The 16,710-nt window shown below is 37.7% G+C and overlaps 1 protein-coding gene across 1 annotated transcript in view; it reads left to right on the top strand.

The window, feature by feature from the left end:
- Positions 1-16,488, top strand: part of DAPK1 (death associated protein kinase 1) — a 79,702-nt gene extending 63,214 nt beyond the window's left edge. Inside the window, exons 18-25 of the mRNA XM_026038238.1 lie at positions 1,623-1,700; positions 4,761-4,983; positions 7,603-7,791; positions 8,765-8,962; positions 10,997-11,132; positions 12,431-12,551; positions 13,502-13,690; positions 14,272-16,488. Of these exons, the coding sequence (XP_025894023.1) occupies positions 1,623-1,700; positions 4,761-4,983; positions 7,603-7,791; positions 8,765-8,962; positions 10,997-11,132; positions 12,431-12,551; positions 13,502-13,690; positions 14,272-15,504 (2,367 nt within the window). The 3' untranslated portion in view covers positions 15,505-16,488. The remainder of the gene's footprint in view (positions 1-1,622; positions 1,701-4,760; positions 4,984-7,602; positions 7,792-8,764; positions 8,963-10,996; positions 11,133-12,430; positions 12,552-13,501; positions 13,691-14,271) is intronic.
- Positions 16,489-16,710: the final 222 nt, after the last annotated feature.

The raw sequence follows: 16,710 nt of genomic DNA, 5'->3' as shown, positions 1-16,710 counted from the left end.
AGACTTATACCAGAGCAAATCATTCTTGTTGCCATTTGAAAAGTTTCAGGAATGGTCATCTCCAGCTCTCCATAACTATGTGATAACCAGGTTTCCAGGCCATGGCATTGCAATCCCAGTGTGCCCAATGAAAGGTGTAGGGCTTGTTCTGGTTCTGAAAGGAATTTAGAATTCCTTTCTCATTCCTGAAGGTAAAAGGCATCTGCATGGATTTGTCATGGGATATGACATACATGAGATACGACAAGTATACTTCATGCCATAGTTTGTCAGACGTTTTCCAAGTATGTGTTGTATGAATAAAATGATGGGCTCTGGAAAAGTGCAAGGTCAAGCAATAGTCATGCTTTGAACCAACAGAGAGAGCAAGGATTTGAGGATTTGAATGAAAGCCACCAATGTTAGGTTGGTGCAGGTCACCATAAGGATTCTCGTGAAGGGGATCAAGGTTTCCCATTTATCTGCAGATTGTTGAATTTCCCAAGATATGCAAAAGACTAGAAACGCAGGAAACATCAGGAGCATGAAGTTTCCTTGATGACAGTGTAATTTCCCCAACACTGAACTGTTCTTTCCCTCTTAGAACAGGCGCTCGGAGTTCGTGTGTGATGTGTAGAATTTGGAGGGATAGGATCAGCAAAAGACAAGATGCTTCTATTTTGTGAAATTTTTCTAAGTAAAATTATTTCGCAAAAATAAGATACTTCTATTTTTTTCTGATATTTTAAGATACTTTTGATTTCATATGAAAATCATAAAATCATAGATAAAAACTCAAAAAGGAAACTTAATTTTTCAGTACTTACTTTTGTACATGAAAACTCTTATTTAGGAGAAAGCAGAAGTAAGATGCTTGTAGATCAGTTATCTATTACCAAAGTATAAAACAAAACGATATAACATTAATGGAGTTGTAAAAGTAGTACCTGTTTCTTCTTTCAGCTTTTATATTAAACTGCTGACATATGAAGCACAAGTACTTAAATGTTAGGACTAGAATGCTAAAGACAGTTTTGTTTATCATTTTAAATTTGATGAAGCAATTTAAACTAAAAGCTTTATACTATTTTTGTATACTGTATACTGTGTTTTTTATAAACCTTGATCCAGTGACAGATTTGCCAGTGTGATTCTTTATCTGTAACTAAACAGAATTCACCTTTGTGTGAATGAGTATTCTGTTTTATGTACTCTTTGTGAAAATTCTAAACTTTTAGATCAGGTTAATACGTAGTATCTAGAAATGGCTATCAACCACTGATTGATCAGTGAGGAAAGAAGAGGAATTTAGAAGGGAAATGCTGACATTGCTCTAAGCGTCTGAAATCAAGTACCTTGTTATAGTGGCACCCAGATGCCAATTCACAAACTAAATGCTGCTCTTCTTCACTTTGTTCTAACTTTTTTTTTGTCAATTTAGCAGAACAAGGATTCCAGCAAAGACAATTTTGGTTGGTTTATTTTTTTCCCTTCAATCAATCCATTTGTATTTGACAGCAATTACTCTGTTATTTCATTGAACAGAGGTGAGCAACACAACGAGTGTGTGTATGTGTGTGTGTGTGTGTTTTGTTTTATGAATAAAAGGAAAGAACTGCAGCTAATAGTTTGTCTTTTAACAGGATGGGAAAACAGCAGAAGATCTTGCCAGAGCAGAGCAACATGAACATGTAGCTGGTCTGCTTGCAAGACTCAAAAAGGTTGGGGATGCATAACTGAAGTTTTACATTTTTTTAAAAGATAGCAAGGGAGGTTTGACTGTGGGAAATAATATCAGAAATTTATCAAAACCATTCTAAAAAGCTCTATTGCAAAAAAAATTACTGATTTTGTTATTTATATTTTTTATTTTAAATGGTCTCCTCAGTTAAGGCTATGTGCATATTAGTAAAAGTGGGTACTCTAGGCCAATTTGTTGGTCTGCTGTTTCATCTTATCCAGTCTCAGACAATATGTAATAATGCTATTTTGCTTCTAATGAATTTTAAAGAAACTTGAAAGAAGAAAAATATATCTTGGTGCATCTCAGAAAACAAATAAGATTACTTTCTTTATCAAATGACTTTTTCTCCACCATCATCACTTTAGGCAGACTAGGATAATGAAATATGGAAGGTTTTGCCCCTACCCAGATATCTAGTACTGCATATATGAAACAATTGCTTGTCTCATTGTCCTTTTTTAAATTTTATTTTAATCATGCAAATTTGATTTCTTGAAATTCCCTAACAACGAGAATACAAAGCTGATCTGGCCATGTTCAGGAAGTCTGACACATCAAATATGCCTTGATTATTCTGCACAGGAACTAACCTTCATGCAATGAGGGTGCAGAGACCACTTGCCTGGAGCTTCCAGGCAACAGTTAGACCACTTAGAGAGTGCTTTTAATTAGGCTGACAAGTATTTGGATATCTGAAATAAGTGCCCATGGTGCTTTATGACAAATTTAAGAGTACGAATATAGGATGACATATGCCAGGCATTTATCAAGTTCAAGTAGTTATGAAGTTCCATTATGTTTTTCAGTCCTTCCAGTAAATATATACTTGCTAGGATTGTGAACACAGGCAGCTCCATCTCCATGTGAGGAGGAACTTCTTCCCTGTGAGGGTGCCAGAGCCCTGGCACAGGCTGCCCAGGGAGGCTGTGGAGTCTCCTTCTCTGGAGGTCTTCCAAACCCACCGGGATGCCGCCCTGTGCCCCGTGCTCTGGGTGTCCCTACTGGAGCAGGGCGTTGGACTAGAGGTTTTCTAGAGGTCCCTGCCAACCTCAGCCACTCTGGGATTCTGTGTGAAATAAATCATTTAGAATGTCACTAAGTACCAGAGTTCAAGGTTTACTCGCAATGATAACTTCTGTATACTTTTGTCATAACAGCATCCATAGTTTTGCATAGATTTTCCCCTTACCAAACTTTTGCCTGTTTCTACATGCAATTGTAAAAAGTTGGTTTTTAGTTATAATGTATGAAATAAATACAAATCAAATAAATCAACCTGGAACAAAGGGAGAAGATACAACTGAAGGAGGTAGGAAGAACTACTGAAAGGTTGCAGTACTACTCAGACAATATCATATAGAATGCACTGGACAGTGGTTTAATATTCAAAGCATGGGAGGTGCTTCTCATAATACACACATGAAAAATTTACTGTCTTAGTGCTTTTAAGGGGATTTCAACATTAGCAATGGGTAAACAGAATGCAATATTTGCATTGTGATGAACTGATTCAATGCATGTTGCTTTTTTTTTATGTTTAATGCCTGTTAGGAGCTAAGGATCTAAATTAGATGCACTATTACCTGCTGTCCAATTTCTCAACCAAATTGCTGATTGGATAGTAAGTGCTGTTTTTTGAACTGTAGGTGTTCTTTTAATGACTTGCCCTACATGTTAAGCTCAGAAAAAATGCAGAACAGTAGAGCTGTTCTCCCCAGATGCTGATGGGAAAAACAGTTCCATCAGCCCTCTACTTTTCTACTGCCTCTCTATTTTCTTAAAGCAGGTCTTTCTAAGGTGCAGAACACATTAATTTGCTCTTCTGCACTGCATTCTATTGCTGAGTTGAATTTTAGTTTAAGCTTGTGTGGGGAATAGCAGAGCATCTATGCTTGATTGCTTCCTGCTGGGAGAAGAGAACAGGACAGATTTGATTAGTTCATTCCAGACTCTGTTCTTGGCAGGAAGAAGGAGTATTCTTCAGGCACCAAAAAACTAAGATAAAAAGCTGTAATGAGTAAGCTCAAAGATGAAAGCTCTCATGAGGGAGATACAACTGGGTTTGAGGAAGGCTTTGCTTCTGAGAGTGAATTTGCAGCTGTGTGGGAGTCAATGAATCCACCCAAAGGGCAAACAATGAAAGGGGAATCAAGTAGAGAAGCAGATAAATTGAGGCCTGGGACAAGAGGAAAAGGATGCAAACTGAAACACAGGAAGTAGTGTCTCAGCTAAGAAAACAGTTCTTTACTGTGAGGATAACAGAGGACTGAAACAGCCTGCCCAGAGAGAATGTAGAGTCTCTATCTTTGGAGATGTTCAGTACCCAACTGGACTTGGTCCTGGGCAAGCTGCTGTAGCTTATCCGGCTTGAGCAGGGAATTCAGACCAAATGATCTCCAGAGATGCCTTCCAGTTATTCTTCTGTGGAACAAATGTAGAAGACACAGACTTGCAGTTGAGGGAAGGAAGATGGAATAGTATGTGGGAAACCTTTTAAGGTAAGAAAAGATAGAAAGAATAAGTGTTTAGGAAGAGAAAACATAAGAATCAACTATGAAAACCACTGTTCATACTAGGGGAGAGGGGAAATTAGAGAATACAGCACAATTTTGGCTCTCATTGCAGAATTCTTCAATACTGTTTATGTTATATAAACTTACAGATAGTAAATATAAGCTTACAGAATCATGATGGTGATGATGGGTCTCATTGCAAGGGGGAAAGAATACTGAAAGAAGTTAATTTTTCCTTCTTTGTTCTCTCAGTTATAAGTCAGAATGTTTACAGTCACTGATGTATAGCCTCATAACAAAGTTCAGTTGTAAAATGTGGTTTTCATGAGTACTCAGGTGGCTCTTGAGAGATGCCATCCAACTATCATGGCCATATATCCCTGTATTTCTGTCTGTAGTTGTGTTCTTGCATGATGAAGCAATCTAGATGAACACTTAACTGACAAGAAACATTATCTTCAGTTTACAGGGAGACAGAAGTTTCTTGCCATAGATTCTGATTTCTTGTTTGTGCTGAATTTTAGGATGCGCACAGAGGGCTTTTTATTCAACAGCTCCGACACACGCAGAATCCACAGCCCAGGATCAAACTGAAGCTGTTCGGACATTCTGGCTCTGGGAAGACGACCCTTGTGGAGTCTCTCAAGTGCGGCCTCCTAAGAAGCTTTTTTCGAAGGCGTAGGCCTAGGCTTTCCTCCACAAATTCATCCAGATTCCCACCATCTCCTTTGTCTTCCAAACCCTCAGGTATGGCTTTGAAGCATTTGAAAAAGAAAACAATTTTCTCATAGTCTTCATAAATTGTAAAGTAAAAGCTATTGTCTGTGCTGTGAAAGGCAAGATCGGGCTAAATGTGCAAGAAATAATAGCAAAGGAGGGGATATTTAGTTCTCTATGCCTCATGCCTAAAGTAAGAGCTAAGAGAAGCATTGTGAGCAATATGAGGACTGTAAGAATACTTAACCTTTTATTCACTCATACAGTGTGTAAGTAAACTTCGTAGAGGCCAAATACAAGTTTTGGGCACTTGCATTTATATTTGCCAGAAAGTCCTAGACTGAAAGCATTGGTGTCGTGACCAGATTTCATCTTCATATTTTATGGTAGTTTTGTCTGCCTTTTTGATTGAGAAGCCTAAATAGATTCTGTGCAAGACTGAAAACAGTTACTGCATCTTTATATAGCAAGAATATTTAAATAATAACAAAAGATTCAGAACTGCTGTTGAATTTGGAATACTTCTAGCTGAAGGTACAGAAGTGATTTTCCCAAGTTAAAAGTGTCTAGAATTGGCTCCAAGTTAAAGATGAAATGGAACTTTGCTAAACTTAGGTTAATTTGTTAAAATAGTAGGTAAACCTTGATCATGAAACACTGGCTGACGCATGTGAGGTGCGAAGAGCCATAGGATGCTGAGGAAGTACCTCGGATTAATGTGACCTCTTTTGGAAAACATGTAGTAGTAGGGAAAAAAAAAAAAACATGAAGAATAGAAAGTTATTTATTGAGGTCCCTTTTCTAAAATAGAAGTGTTGTGCAGAGTATACTTGCTATGCAGGCACTTTGAAGATCTGAAGTGAAAAATGCTGTATTGAATTCTGCTGCCAGGCAGAGGGACCTGGAGAGCAGCTCCATGGAGAGGGACCTGGGAGTCCTGGTGGACACCAAGTTACCCATGAGGCAGCAGTGCCCTCGTGGCCAAGAAGGCCAATGGGCTCCTGGCTGCATCAGGAGGATGTTGGCAGCAGGTGGAGGGAGGGGATCCTGCCCCTCTGCTCAGCTCTGGGGAGGCCAAACCTGGAGCATTGGGGGCAGTTCTGGGCTCCCCAGGACAAGAGGGACGTGGAGCTTCTAGAGAGGGTCTAGTGTAGAGCTGTGAAGATGATTAAAGGACTCTCTCATATGAGGAGAGACTGAGTGAGTTGGGCCTGTTTAGCCTGGAGAAGGGAAGGCTGGGAGGGGATCTGACTAATGTACATGTACATGTCCATGTACAAGTACATGAAGGGGGAACGTAGGGAGGAAGGGGCCAAGCTCTTCTCAGTGGCAGCCAGTTATAGGACAAGGGGCAATGGGTACAAGTTGAAACACAGGCAGTTCCGTCTCCATGTGAGGAGGAACTTCTTTCCTGTGAGGGTGACAGAGCCCTGGCACAGGCTGCCCAGGGAGGCTGTGGAGTCTCCTTCCCTGGAGATCTCCCAAACCTGCCTGGATGCCGCCCTGTGCTCTGGGTGTCCCTGCTGGAGCAGTGGGGTTAGACTAGGTGATCTCCAGAGGTCCCTTCCAACCTCAACAATTCTGTGATTCTATGAATTAATATAATCTAATATATTTTAGATAGGCTCAAAGCTTTCCTTTTAGAAAGAAAAATCCTAACATTTGTGGTTCTACCTTCCGTCATTATTTTTAAGTAATGGCAGTACAGGTTAATAGGTGACAGTTCATAACACAGTTAAGCTCTTGCTGTTCTACTGTTACCTGGGACTCTGAGAATTATTAAATTAATCAATGAGAATTTCTTTGCTTAGGTATCCTAACTTACAGTGTCATGCAGGAGCAGTAAATTACTCAAGGAGTAGCAGTTCTGGAGGTATTGCAGGAAAGTTTTGCTTGAAAACATTTTTTTTATATGTTGCCAAACATAAAAAGCTAAAGTGTAGAGTTGAAATGTCACACCACTATGAGGTGGTGAACTGACAATCAAACAAGATTTTATTTCAATATCTGGAGTTTTTGATGAATATTATAGAGTGGCTTGATCAGATGGCCATTTTAAAACTCAGTATAATTCAGTGAATACATACATGACCATGCATTTGCTTAAAGTCTGTGAAGATCAATTCTTGAATTCAGCATTTATGAATATATGTCACCATAAGGATTGAAATATTATATGAGGGTCAAATACAAAAGGATAGTTACACATGAGTAGTGAATTGACATCCAGTGGAGTGATGAAATAAATATTTCCTTTCTCCACTAGATGGTGTTAGTTAATTAAAAAAAAAAAAAAAGTCCCATCCTTTCAAAATTGCTCTTCCAGAATCTCAGTTAAATGTAAACTAAACAAATTGTTTCAGTGAAGGACCTGGTTTTCCCCTATTGCTTCTCCAGAAGGGGATGCTCTCCACACCCACAGTAGATGTACCAAGGATTAGGAGTGCTATAAGGGATCATTCTATTTTCCTTTTCAGCGTTTAGAATAAGGATGTAGCAGCATGTGCTCACAGCTTGGTAATCCTCCACTCTCTTTGAAGAAACAGTTTATTTTTTAATGAGATTTTATGCCTGGTATACTTATTTTGAAGTGATACAGTTGTAATTTTTCCCCTGGTGTGTAATCTCGATTTCCTTTCCCTGACACAGTTTCAGTAAGCATTTCAAATCTTTATCCTGGCTGTGAGAATGTTAGTGTGAGAAGCCGCAGCATGATGTTCGAGCCAGGCCTGACCAAAGGGGTGTTGGAAGCTTTTGTCTCTCCGGCGCATCACTCGCACTTCTCTGCTGATGACCAGTCCACCAAGGCCATTGACATTCAGAATGCCAACTTGAATGGTAAGCAGTGCCTTAATCCTGCAAGACTTTGCAGAATTATCCTGTCTCTTGCTTTAAAAACAAACAAGCAAAACCCACCTTGATTTCATGTGATTCTGACTGTGGTTGCAGATTAAACATGGCAGAAGTAAAACACAACAGAAATATGTGTACGTGAAATATGCTCTACTTGCCATGTATCTAGTAATCACTTGTGTCGAATCTTTATAATGCCACATAGAAATTCTCTGGAGATAAATAGTGGAGAGGAAGCATCTGTCCTACAGGAAACTCAATAGCTCTTCTGTTGTTATGGAGGTGACTACTATGTATGCCTTGAGGGTGCTAATACTGGTGCTTATGCTGTTCTCACCTGAAGCTAAAGTAGATGGCAGAAGGAAGAACCGTAGTTCTAGGATCCTTAATATGGTGATTCTTTAGTCCCAACTTAGCTATGTGATGTAAATAGTGTAGTGTGGGTTTATTATATGTTTTTGTTTGTTTGTTTAGGCACAGTGGGCTCTTTGAGAATATCAATCAGCTCTTTTTAATCTAGTGTTGTCTAATCTAGTCTTCCTTAATTAGGAAGAAAAAATCATGAGTATGCTGAACGGATATTTTGTGGGAATAAGAAGAGAACGGGAACATTCTCGTTTATCAGAAAGAATTCAAGATCCATAGGTTTTTAGCAAGGTAAAGGCCTTGTATTCAATATATAGCACAGCATTAGTTTAACACACAGGTGGCATCCAGTGGAAATGTCCTAGAGAAGTGAATGTGAAAGAGGAACAGACTGTGAAGACACAACTTTTCTGTTTCTGAGACTTGTTTTGTTTGTTCATGATTGCATTTATGGTATTACTTTCTCACAATACAATTTACCTTCATTAAAATTTATATCATAGTAACTGCTTGGTTTGTTTCCTCATATCTGAAAGATGCTTTATGCTTGCAGAAGAAGTGTCATCTCTTCATATGTTTGTCTTTTTTATAGGAGTTGGTGATTTCAGCATCTGGGAATTCTCTGGGAATCCTGTGTATTTCTGCTGCTACGATTATTTCGCTGCAAATGATCCCACCACAATTCACATAGTGCTTTTTAGCCTCGAGGAGCCTTATGAAATCCAGTTAAACCAAGTGACCTTTTGGCTTAATTTCCTAAAATCCTTAGTCCCAGCTGAGGAACCAATAGGTATGCTATTCTGTCTGTTAATGAATCATTAGGGGGCTTGCTTGTGTTTCTCTGTAACTTTGCAAATTCTCTGTGCTATGTATTGTTATCACCTTGTATTTAAATCAACTTTGTACAGGGTTTTTGTGTGAAAGGGAAGTTTATCTCTGTGGAACAAGCCTTACAGAGTATATGTATCAACTCATCCAACTAAAATGGAAAATGAAATGCAAATGCAGCCTCTTGTGGCATGCCATTAAAGTTTTTGTTTCACATAACCTGTGTAGAAAAACTGCCAAGTGTTTCAGAATATTGAAACCTAGAATATAAATTCTAGGCACATTTCTTAAATACCACATATCTAATTGTAATTAAAGGTGTTTCCAGCATGAGTATGCTTGTCAACACAGAGAAGGCTGAACAGTGCTCAAGAGTGATATTGTCTGTTAGCACATGCCATTTTTGCCATTAGCTAGAGTTCTCTTTGGACCTTTGGCACATCAGGATGGATAAAAAACAGTATTTCTAGTAATGTTCCCTTGTTATTTTACACAGGACTTGACAAAGATATTAGAGAGATTGCTCAAGCTTCCTAACTACTGAAAGTTAGGCAAACAAATATGCTGTATACTGTAATGTGTGCGACATTTGGAACTGAAGATTATTCTGCACACTCTGACTGTTTGACAGAAATAAAGCAAGCTCTGACATGTGTCTTGACTCTCCCATGAATCTAGTTAGACACAGAAAACTTAGAGCTGCTAGATACTCACCAAGCAACATATCAAAATACTTAAGACAGTGCAGGAAGTGTTTCTTCTTTCTTTTTGTTGGTCTAGTTAATTCAGTATGTGTTATCTCAGACTGACAGGTGACATTGATGAGCTAAAAAGCAGGCTTGCAGTTTTCGATTTTGGCATATGCACATTTTTATTTTCCATTTTAGATAAAAGCTCAAAGTTAATAATATAAGTTTTCAGATCTAGCTGATTGGCAAGTATTTCTGGAAATAGAAGCTCAAATAGTTAAAGAATATCAAAATTGAAAAGACATATTGCAATTGCTGAAAACTTTTTAGCAAAGAAGTTTAGTCCTTAGTTTGGCTGAATCGGGATTTAACTTATTTATTCTTGATGATCTAATAATTCAGATATTTTGCTTAAATCAGTATTTATATTGGTTCATATTATAGAATTGGTTCATATTCTAGAACAGCAAAATATTTATCTTAGTATACTCAGTTTGAGGAAAAATTGGTTATATATGAATCAAGTTTCTGTAGTTCTTGATGAAAAGTCAGCACTTACATATTTCTCCCATACAAAGCTTTTCCAGAAAGAACAGCTGTATTGGATGTAATTCTTTTTTTTTTTTTTTTTTTTTTTTTAATGTCAAATTTTAGTCTAATATTGTCTCTTCTTTCTGGAAGATTAGTCTGAAAGATTAGTTGATTAGCTGTGTGTTCCATACCGTCACTTCATTCATGTTCCATTTCTGTCTTTCTTTCTCACTCTTTTTCATGGTATCTCCAGGCTTTCCTACTTACTCTCACCTAGGTGAGAGTTCATTGTCTGTGTAAGTACTGTGAAATAGCATTCATACCAATGTATGAATGTTGTAGATCTTTTAAGTTCTAATTATAATCTTCTGAGTTGCACTTGTGGTTCTAAAGACCATTCAAAAATAAAGAGAAATTATTTCCAAAGTCCTTATGAATATAATTCTTTTCACATTATTATGGTCTCTAGTTAGTAGATATATCGTGTTATTAGTTCATGCTTTATCCTGTTGCAATAAAGTAATATAATATCACTGTTTCTGATGTTATTCAGAGAGGTCAGATTTTAGAAGTGGACATAATATAGACAGTAGTACAGACAGACAGTCATTCAATTGTGTAGATATATAGAGAGAGTTGTACTTAAAGTTCATGGATCCACTGCAGAGTGATTGGTATACCAAAAACATAACATGCATTGGTAATTTCCTGGCTCAGTAAGAGAGCTGTCTTCGTAGGCCTGTCTCCTAATAAAGATGCTCTTATTTTTCATCTAGCATTTGCTGGAAAGCTGAAAACTCCACTGCGTGTTGTTTTGGTCGCCACACATGCTGACATAGTGAATCTTCCTCGGCCTGCTGGAGAATTTGCATATGACAAAGACATGTCATTGCTAAAAGAAATCAGAAATAGGTAAGAGAGGAACATACTTAGATATGTGGAAGTGCCGTACTCTGCCTCTGAGGTTTTCGTTTACTGAAAATAAGGAAGCTTGTTTTATGCGGGAAATGAAATATATGCCAATACTACATGGAGTGACCTGCCTTGAACGAGCTGACGTAAGGAGCCTAAAGTGAGCAAGTGATGCTTCAGATCAGTGAGACTCAGGAAGTCTTACCCCTCTACATTCAGATTCATCGAAAGGCCAATATCAACAATCTGGCTAACATCTGATGTAGGTTTTCCCTTGGTCTCAGAAGATGAGGAATTTTTGAGCCACCATTGCCAGGTACATAGGAGCAAACTTCACAGAAGTGCCACGCTTTCCTCCTGAATTAATTTAGGATGGGTAGGAGGCAAACTGGAGACAAACTCCATACCTGGAGGTACTTAATATGCAGTTTCAGAAGAGCTGGATAACACTGTTGATGTTATTGAAACATACAGGTGAGAAAGTCAGCCAACATAACTAGAAATTTGGAAGAGTTTAGTTTTTCTAAACAAATAGTTAGATGGCACACTACTTGCAGATTGAAGGCAGGAATTTTCATGAGCTAATCCTGTTATTTCAAGGAAGAATACTTGAAATGCAGTGCAGTGCAGTGCAGTGAGGTCTTAAGAGGGTACCACACAGTACGAGGAGTCATCTGTGCATTTGAAGATATACTCCCTTCTGGAGTATACAGAAAATTGATATAAGTCTATAGGAATTCAGTGATAGGACAATGTTCCTCTCCACTGAAACTAAACAAAATGTCTGGGTGTACTCTTTGGTGTTCAGATCCTGTTAAATGTGAATCATAGCAGATTTAGGAAAAGAAATAGGTGTGTTTAGAAGATAAAAGGAAGCGCTGAAAGAGCTGGTGTAAATATAGGTCAGAACTGAACTATTTAAAATTAGAAGAAACAAAAGAGCAATTTAGAAGATGTTCTAAAAAAAAAAAAAGGTTCTTATAGTTCTCCCTGTAGTGACATGTATGTTATGAGTCAAGTGTGATTTTCTTACGTATCTTCAGCCATCTTCCTAGTATTAGTTTTGAGGAACTACAATAATTTTCTCTAAACAGCCCTGAGTATCTTCAAGAAAATAAAAAGTGCCTATATGCTGCTTTGTTTATAAAATATCTTTATATAGTTAATAATTTCCTAGAATTATTTCAACATTTCTTGGAGAAAATGTTGTGTAATGTAAGGCTGTCATATGCAGCAGAATTAAGAAGTAAAAATAGATTTGGGAAATAAAAGCAGTAGATAATTGCTGTCTTTTTTAGGTTTGGAAATGATCTACAAATCTCAGACAAGTTATTTGTCTTGGATGCTGGTGCATCAGGGTCTAAAGATATGAAGCTTCTCAGAAATCACCTGCAAGAAATAAGAAGCCAGATAATTTCTGTAAGTAATATCTGATAGCATAGATTGGACCAGCCAAAATGTGTAAATCTAGGATAAGAAGTTACGGTAGATTTACGTTATAAAACTCAGGGAAAGAAGTTCCGTTTGAATTTTCACTCTGAGTATTGAGTCAGCATTTTTCAAAATTGTGCATGTTTTGTACAAGTCTCTTCAGAATATGATACTCTCTTCAGAAGTATTGGAGCTTTTCAATTTAAAGCTCTAATTTCCTATTCTGAATTGATGTTGTTTGGATTTTAGCATTCGCATGTTTTATTTTTTTCCCCCTTTATTGTCAAAATAGTATTAGAGAGAAACCAATTACATTAAATGCAGGTAAGTTTTTCATTAAAAAAAAGGGGGGGGGAAAGGGAAAAGAAAAGAGAATAAAAGTTTCCTTAAACATTATAAATGTAATTCTTCATATAGATATGTGGACTTGAGTATATGTTACCATTTTTATTTGATCCTTTTACCCAAACATATGCTCGCAGTTTTCAGCTAACTGAAGGCAAAATCGGTGAGGCTTGGTGTCCTCACCGCGCTTCCAAAGAGACTTCCACAACGAGGGTGACTGATTCGGGTTATTATGTACCTTCTGGGAAATCAATTTAAATTCTTCACTCTGGAGTCATACTTGTTTGACACACCAGCCAGAAGTTCTGCAGCTTCTTCTGACGTGTTTTTTAACAAACTAAAAAAAAAACTTCAAAGTTCACCCCTAAATTTGGTGGAAGTGCTTTATTTTAAGTGAACTACAGCCTATTTTATGCCCACAAGAGTCTTTCAATATAGTATGTTTTCGTTTTTCTGCTTCGGGAAATTTTCCTTGCATTGTAAGTGCAGTCTGTGGCTTGAAAGAATTAAGGTATCAGTGACTTAAAAACAACTGACAAAAATGCAGTACATTTACAAATGTTACAAATAGATATTTTCTCTACTTTCATAAGACATGCCCACCTATGACTCATCTGTGTGAAAAAATAATCTCCACACTCCCTTCGTGGCGAAAAATGAATGGTCCCAACCAGCTGATGTCCTTGCAGCAGTTTGTATATGACGTACAGGAGCAGCTTAATCCCCTGGCAAGTGAAGATGATCTACGGCATATTGCACAGCAGTTGCATAGCATAGGAGAAGTAAGTTGGCAAATTTATTTAAAATTGGCAAATTTATTTAAAATTTCCTTTTTTTCCTGTTGCCTCTTTGAAGATATCCTGCAAAGTAGAGACTAGTTAATAATCAGTTAATAATTGGTTTTATGTCTTCTTGTAAGTTCATTCAACACCATTTCTTTGGGAGAAGAAGAGTTACATTTATTACTATATTAAAATTACATTTATTGCTGTAATTATAGTAGCATAATGCCAATAAAGGCTTAAGTATACTCTAATCTTAAAATGAGGGAGTGCTTAATGTGTTTACTGCAAATGAGGAACTTCTGTGTGACCATTGGAAACTGAATCATAGGAGAACACCTTCGTGTAAACAGCCTGCAGTCAGGCTCTGCTGCTGTTGTGTTTTAATGGCTTTGTTCTGAATAGGGCCAAGAAACAGATGTAGTGTTTGTTCTGAATATTTGCAAAAATCAAACTATACCATTTATTATTCTTTTGTCAGAAGTCTTAACTAAGTGATCTAGTCAACAGATTACGAAAGCGGAATGTTGGGGCTTGTTCTTCACAGGAGAGAGATTATAACTTTCACCTTTTTCATACAGATAAACATTATGCAGAGTGAAACTGTCCAAGATGTTGTGCTTCTGGATCCCCGCTGGCTCTGCACAAATGTCCTTGGAAAAATCCTGTCAGTGGAAAACCCGAAAGCCCTACATCACTATAGAGGTCGATACACTATAGAGGACATCCAGCGTCTGGTGACAGATAGTGACGTGGAAGAACTGATACAGATTTTAGATGCCATGGATATTTGTGCAAGAGATCTCAGCAGTGGAGCAATGGTGGATATTCCTGCTCTCATCAAGACCGACAATCTTCACAGGTCTTGGACAGATGAGGAGGACGAGGTGCTGATTTATGGTGGTGTTAGAATCGTTCCTGTGGAACACCTTACACCGTTTCCTTGTGGAATTTTTCATAAAGTTCAAGTAAATCTCTGCAGGTGGATTCATCAGCAAAGCACAGAGGGAGATGCTGATATACGTCTGTGGGTAAATGGATCAAAAATTATGAATCGTGGAGCCGAGCTTTTAGTGTTGTTAGTCAACCATGGTCAGGGTATAGAGGTTCAAGTTAGAGGACTGGAAACAGAGAAGATCAAGTGCTGTTTACTTCTGGATTCTGTATGCAGCACCATTGATAATTTAATGGCCACAACCTTGCCAGGCCTCCTGACTGTGAAATACTACCTTAGCCCTCAGCAGCTGAGGGAGCATCACGAACCAGTAATGGTCTACCAGCCTAGAGACTTTTTCCGTGCACAAAGTCAAAAGGAGACATCGTTAACTAACACGATGGGGGGATATAAAGAAAGCTTTAGTAGCATACTGTGTTTTGGGTGTCTTGATGTCTACTCCCAGGGAAGTTTAGGAATGGATATTCACATTTCAGATCTGAATCTACTTACTAGGAGAAAACTAAGCCGACTTTTAGATCCGCCTGATCCCATGGGCAAAGATTGGTGCCTTCTGGCCATGAACCTAGGCCTCCCTGATCTTGTTGCAAAATACAATATAAATAATGGAACACAAAATGACTTTATCTCGAGCCCAGTCCATGCCCTCCTGCAGGAATGGAGCAATGCTCCGGAGAGCACTGTAGGTATCCTAATGTCCAAACTGAGGGAATTGGGTCGGAGGGATGCAGCAGACTTTTTACTGAAGGCATCCCCTATATTCAAAATAAATTTAGATGCTAATGGGCAGGAGGCTTACGCATCAAGTTGCAACAGTGGCACATCTTACAATTCGATTAGCTCTGTTGTGTCGCGATAAGAGCAGGTGTTTTGCATGGACAGTATCTTTTTAAACTGCAGAAAGGATAAAGGATACAGTATAGGAGGCTCTTTCCACTTTCAGTTATGGTATATTACATCAAAGGGGCTTTATCCTTCTTCTGCACCACCTTTTTGTGTAGAATCTTTCTACTTTTAACTGTGAATTGTTGCTCTTTATTTTAGCTATTAAAAAGGCTGGTGTACTTCTGGTATTTCAAAATTATACTATGTGCTGCTTAATACTGCCATTTTAACTGGGACGTCTAACTTTTGAATGACATATTAAAAATGTTTTATTAAAAAAAAAAGAAAAAAAAAATCAGTTCTCCTCCAAAAACGAAGAGGGAGAGAAATAGCACATATTACCTGAAATACGTATTTCTTAATACCCTGTTTTTTTCTTTTCACGATGTCCTCAGCTTAACATTTTTTTAGTATTTCTAAAGAGAAATCCAATTACTTTTATGGTTAGGCTGCCTGAATTTAACACCATGTTGTTTATAGCTGAAAAAGCGAGTGCCTTTTGCAGAAAGGGGATTTGCAGTTGAATTGAATTTCTCTGCTGAAGTTATAAGAAGATGCTACCTCTGTTTCACTTAAACTTGTCTGCATGCTTATCACTGCAAGTGGTGCTTATCTCTTTGTTTCCCTGCAGTTCTAAGACATTGGTGGTGACTTATTATGCAGAGCGTTTTGTGCCAATACCGTGGGTACAGATGTGCGGTATCGACTTTGATTTCAGTCAGTTTATAATGTGAAAATCTTTTAAACTTGCCAGTTGTCATACTTCATTATTTCCATATGCCTCAGGTAAAAGTTCCTATCATTGTAGAATCCAAAAAAAAAAAAAAAACCCACACACACCATGTGTTGGATACTGCAGAACAATATTGTAGAACTGTCAGTTGTCCTTCGTGTTTAACTAATGGTTTTCTACTGTTAGCTCCTGCGTTGCTTATTTCCTGTACTTGAAAACTTTGGAGATATGGGGATGGGGAAGAAAAAGGAAGCAAGATTTCTTGCAGTGAACTTTTAAAATTGATATGAGGGAAAATATTCTTTGTTTTTAAAAAAGCATGTAATGGTGCAACGTGTGTTTGTGTATATATATATCGTATGTATATATATTAATACTATTTTTTCCCTAATCTTTACAATGTAGTAAAATTTTAAAGGATTTTTTACAAATAAAGTGTTGGCTTGT

This window comes from Nothoprocta perdicaria, unplaced genomic scaffold (assembly GCF_003342845.1).
Source record: "Nothoprocta perdicaria isolate Ctin4 unplaced genomic scaffold, notPer1 scaffold_205, whole genome shotgun sequence".
In the NCBI taxonomy this organism is placed as follows: domain Eukaryota; kingdom Metazoa; phylum Chordata; class Aves; order Tinamiformes; family Tinamidae; genus Nothoprocta; species Nothoprocta perdicaria.
This window is presented reverse-complemented; position numbering and strand designations above follow the sequence as displayed.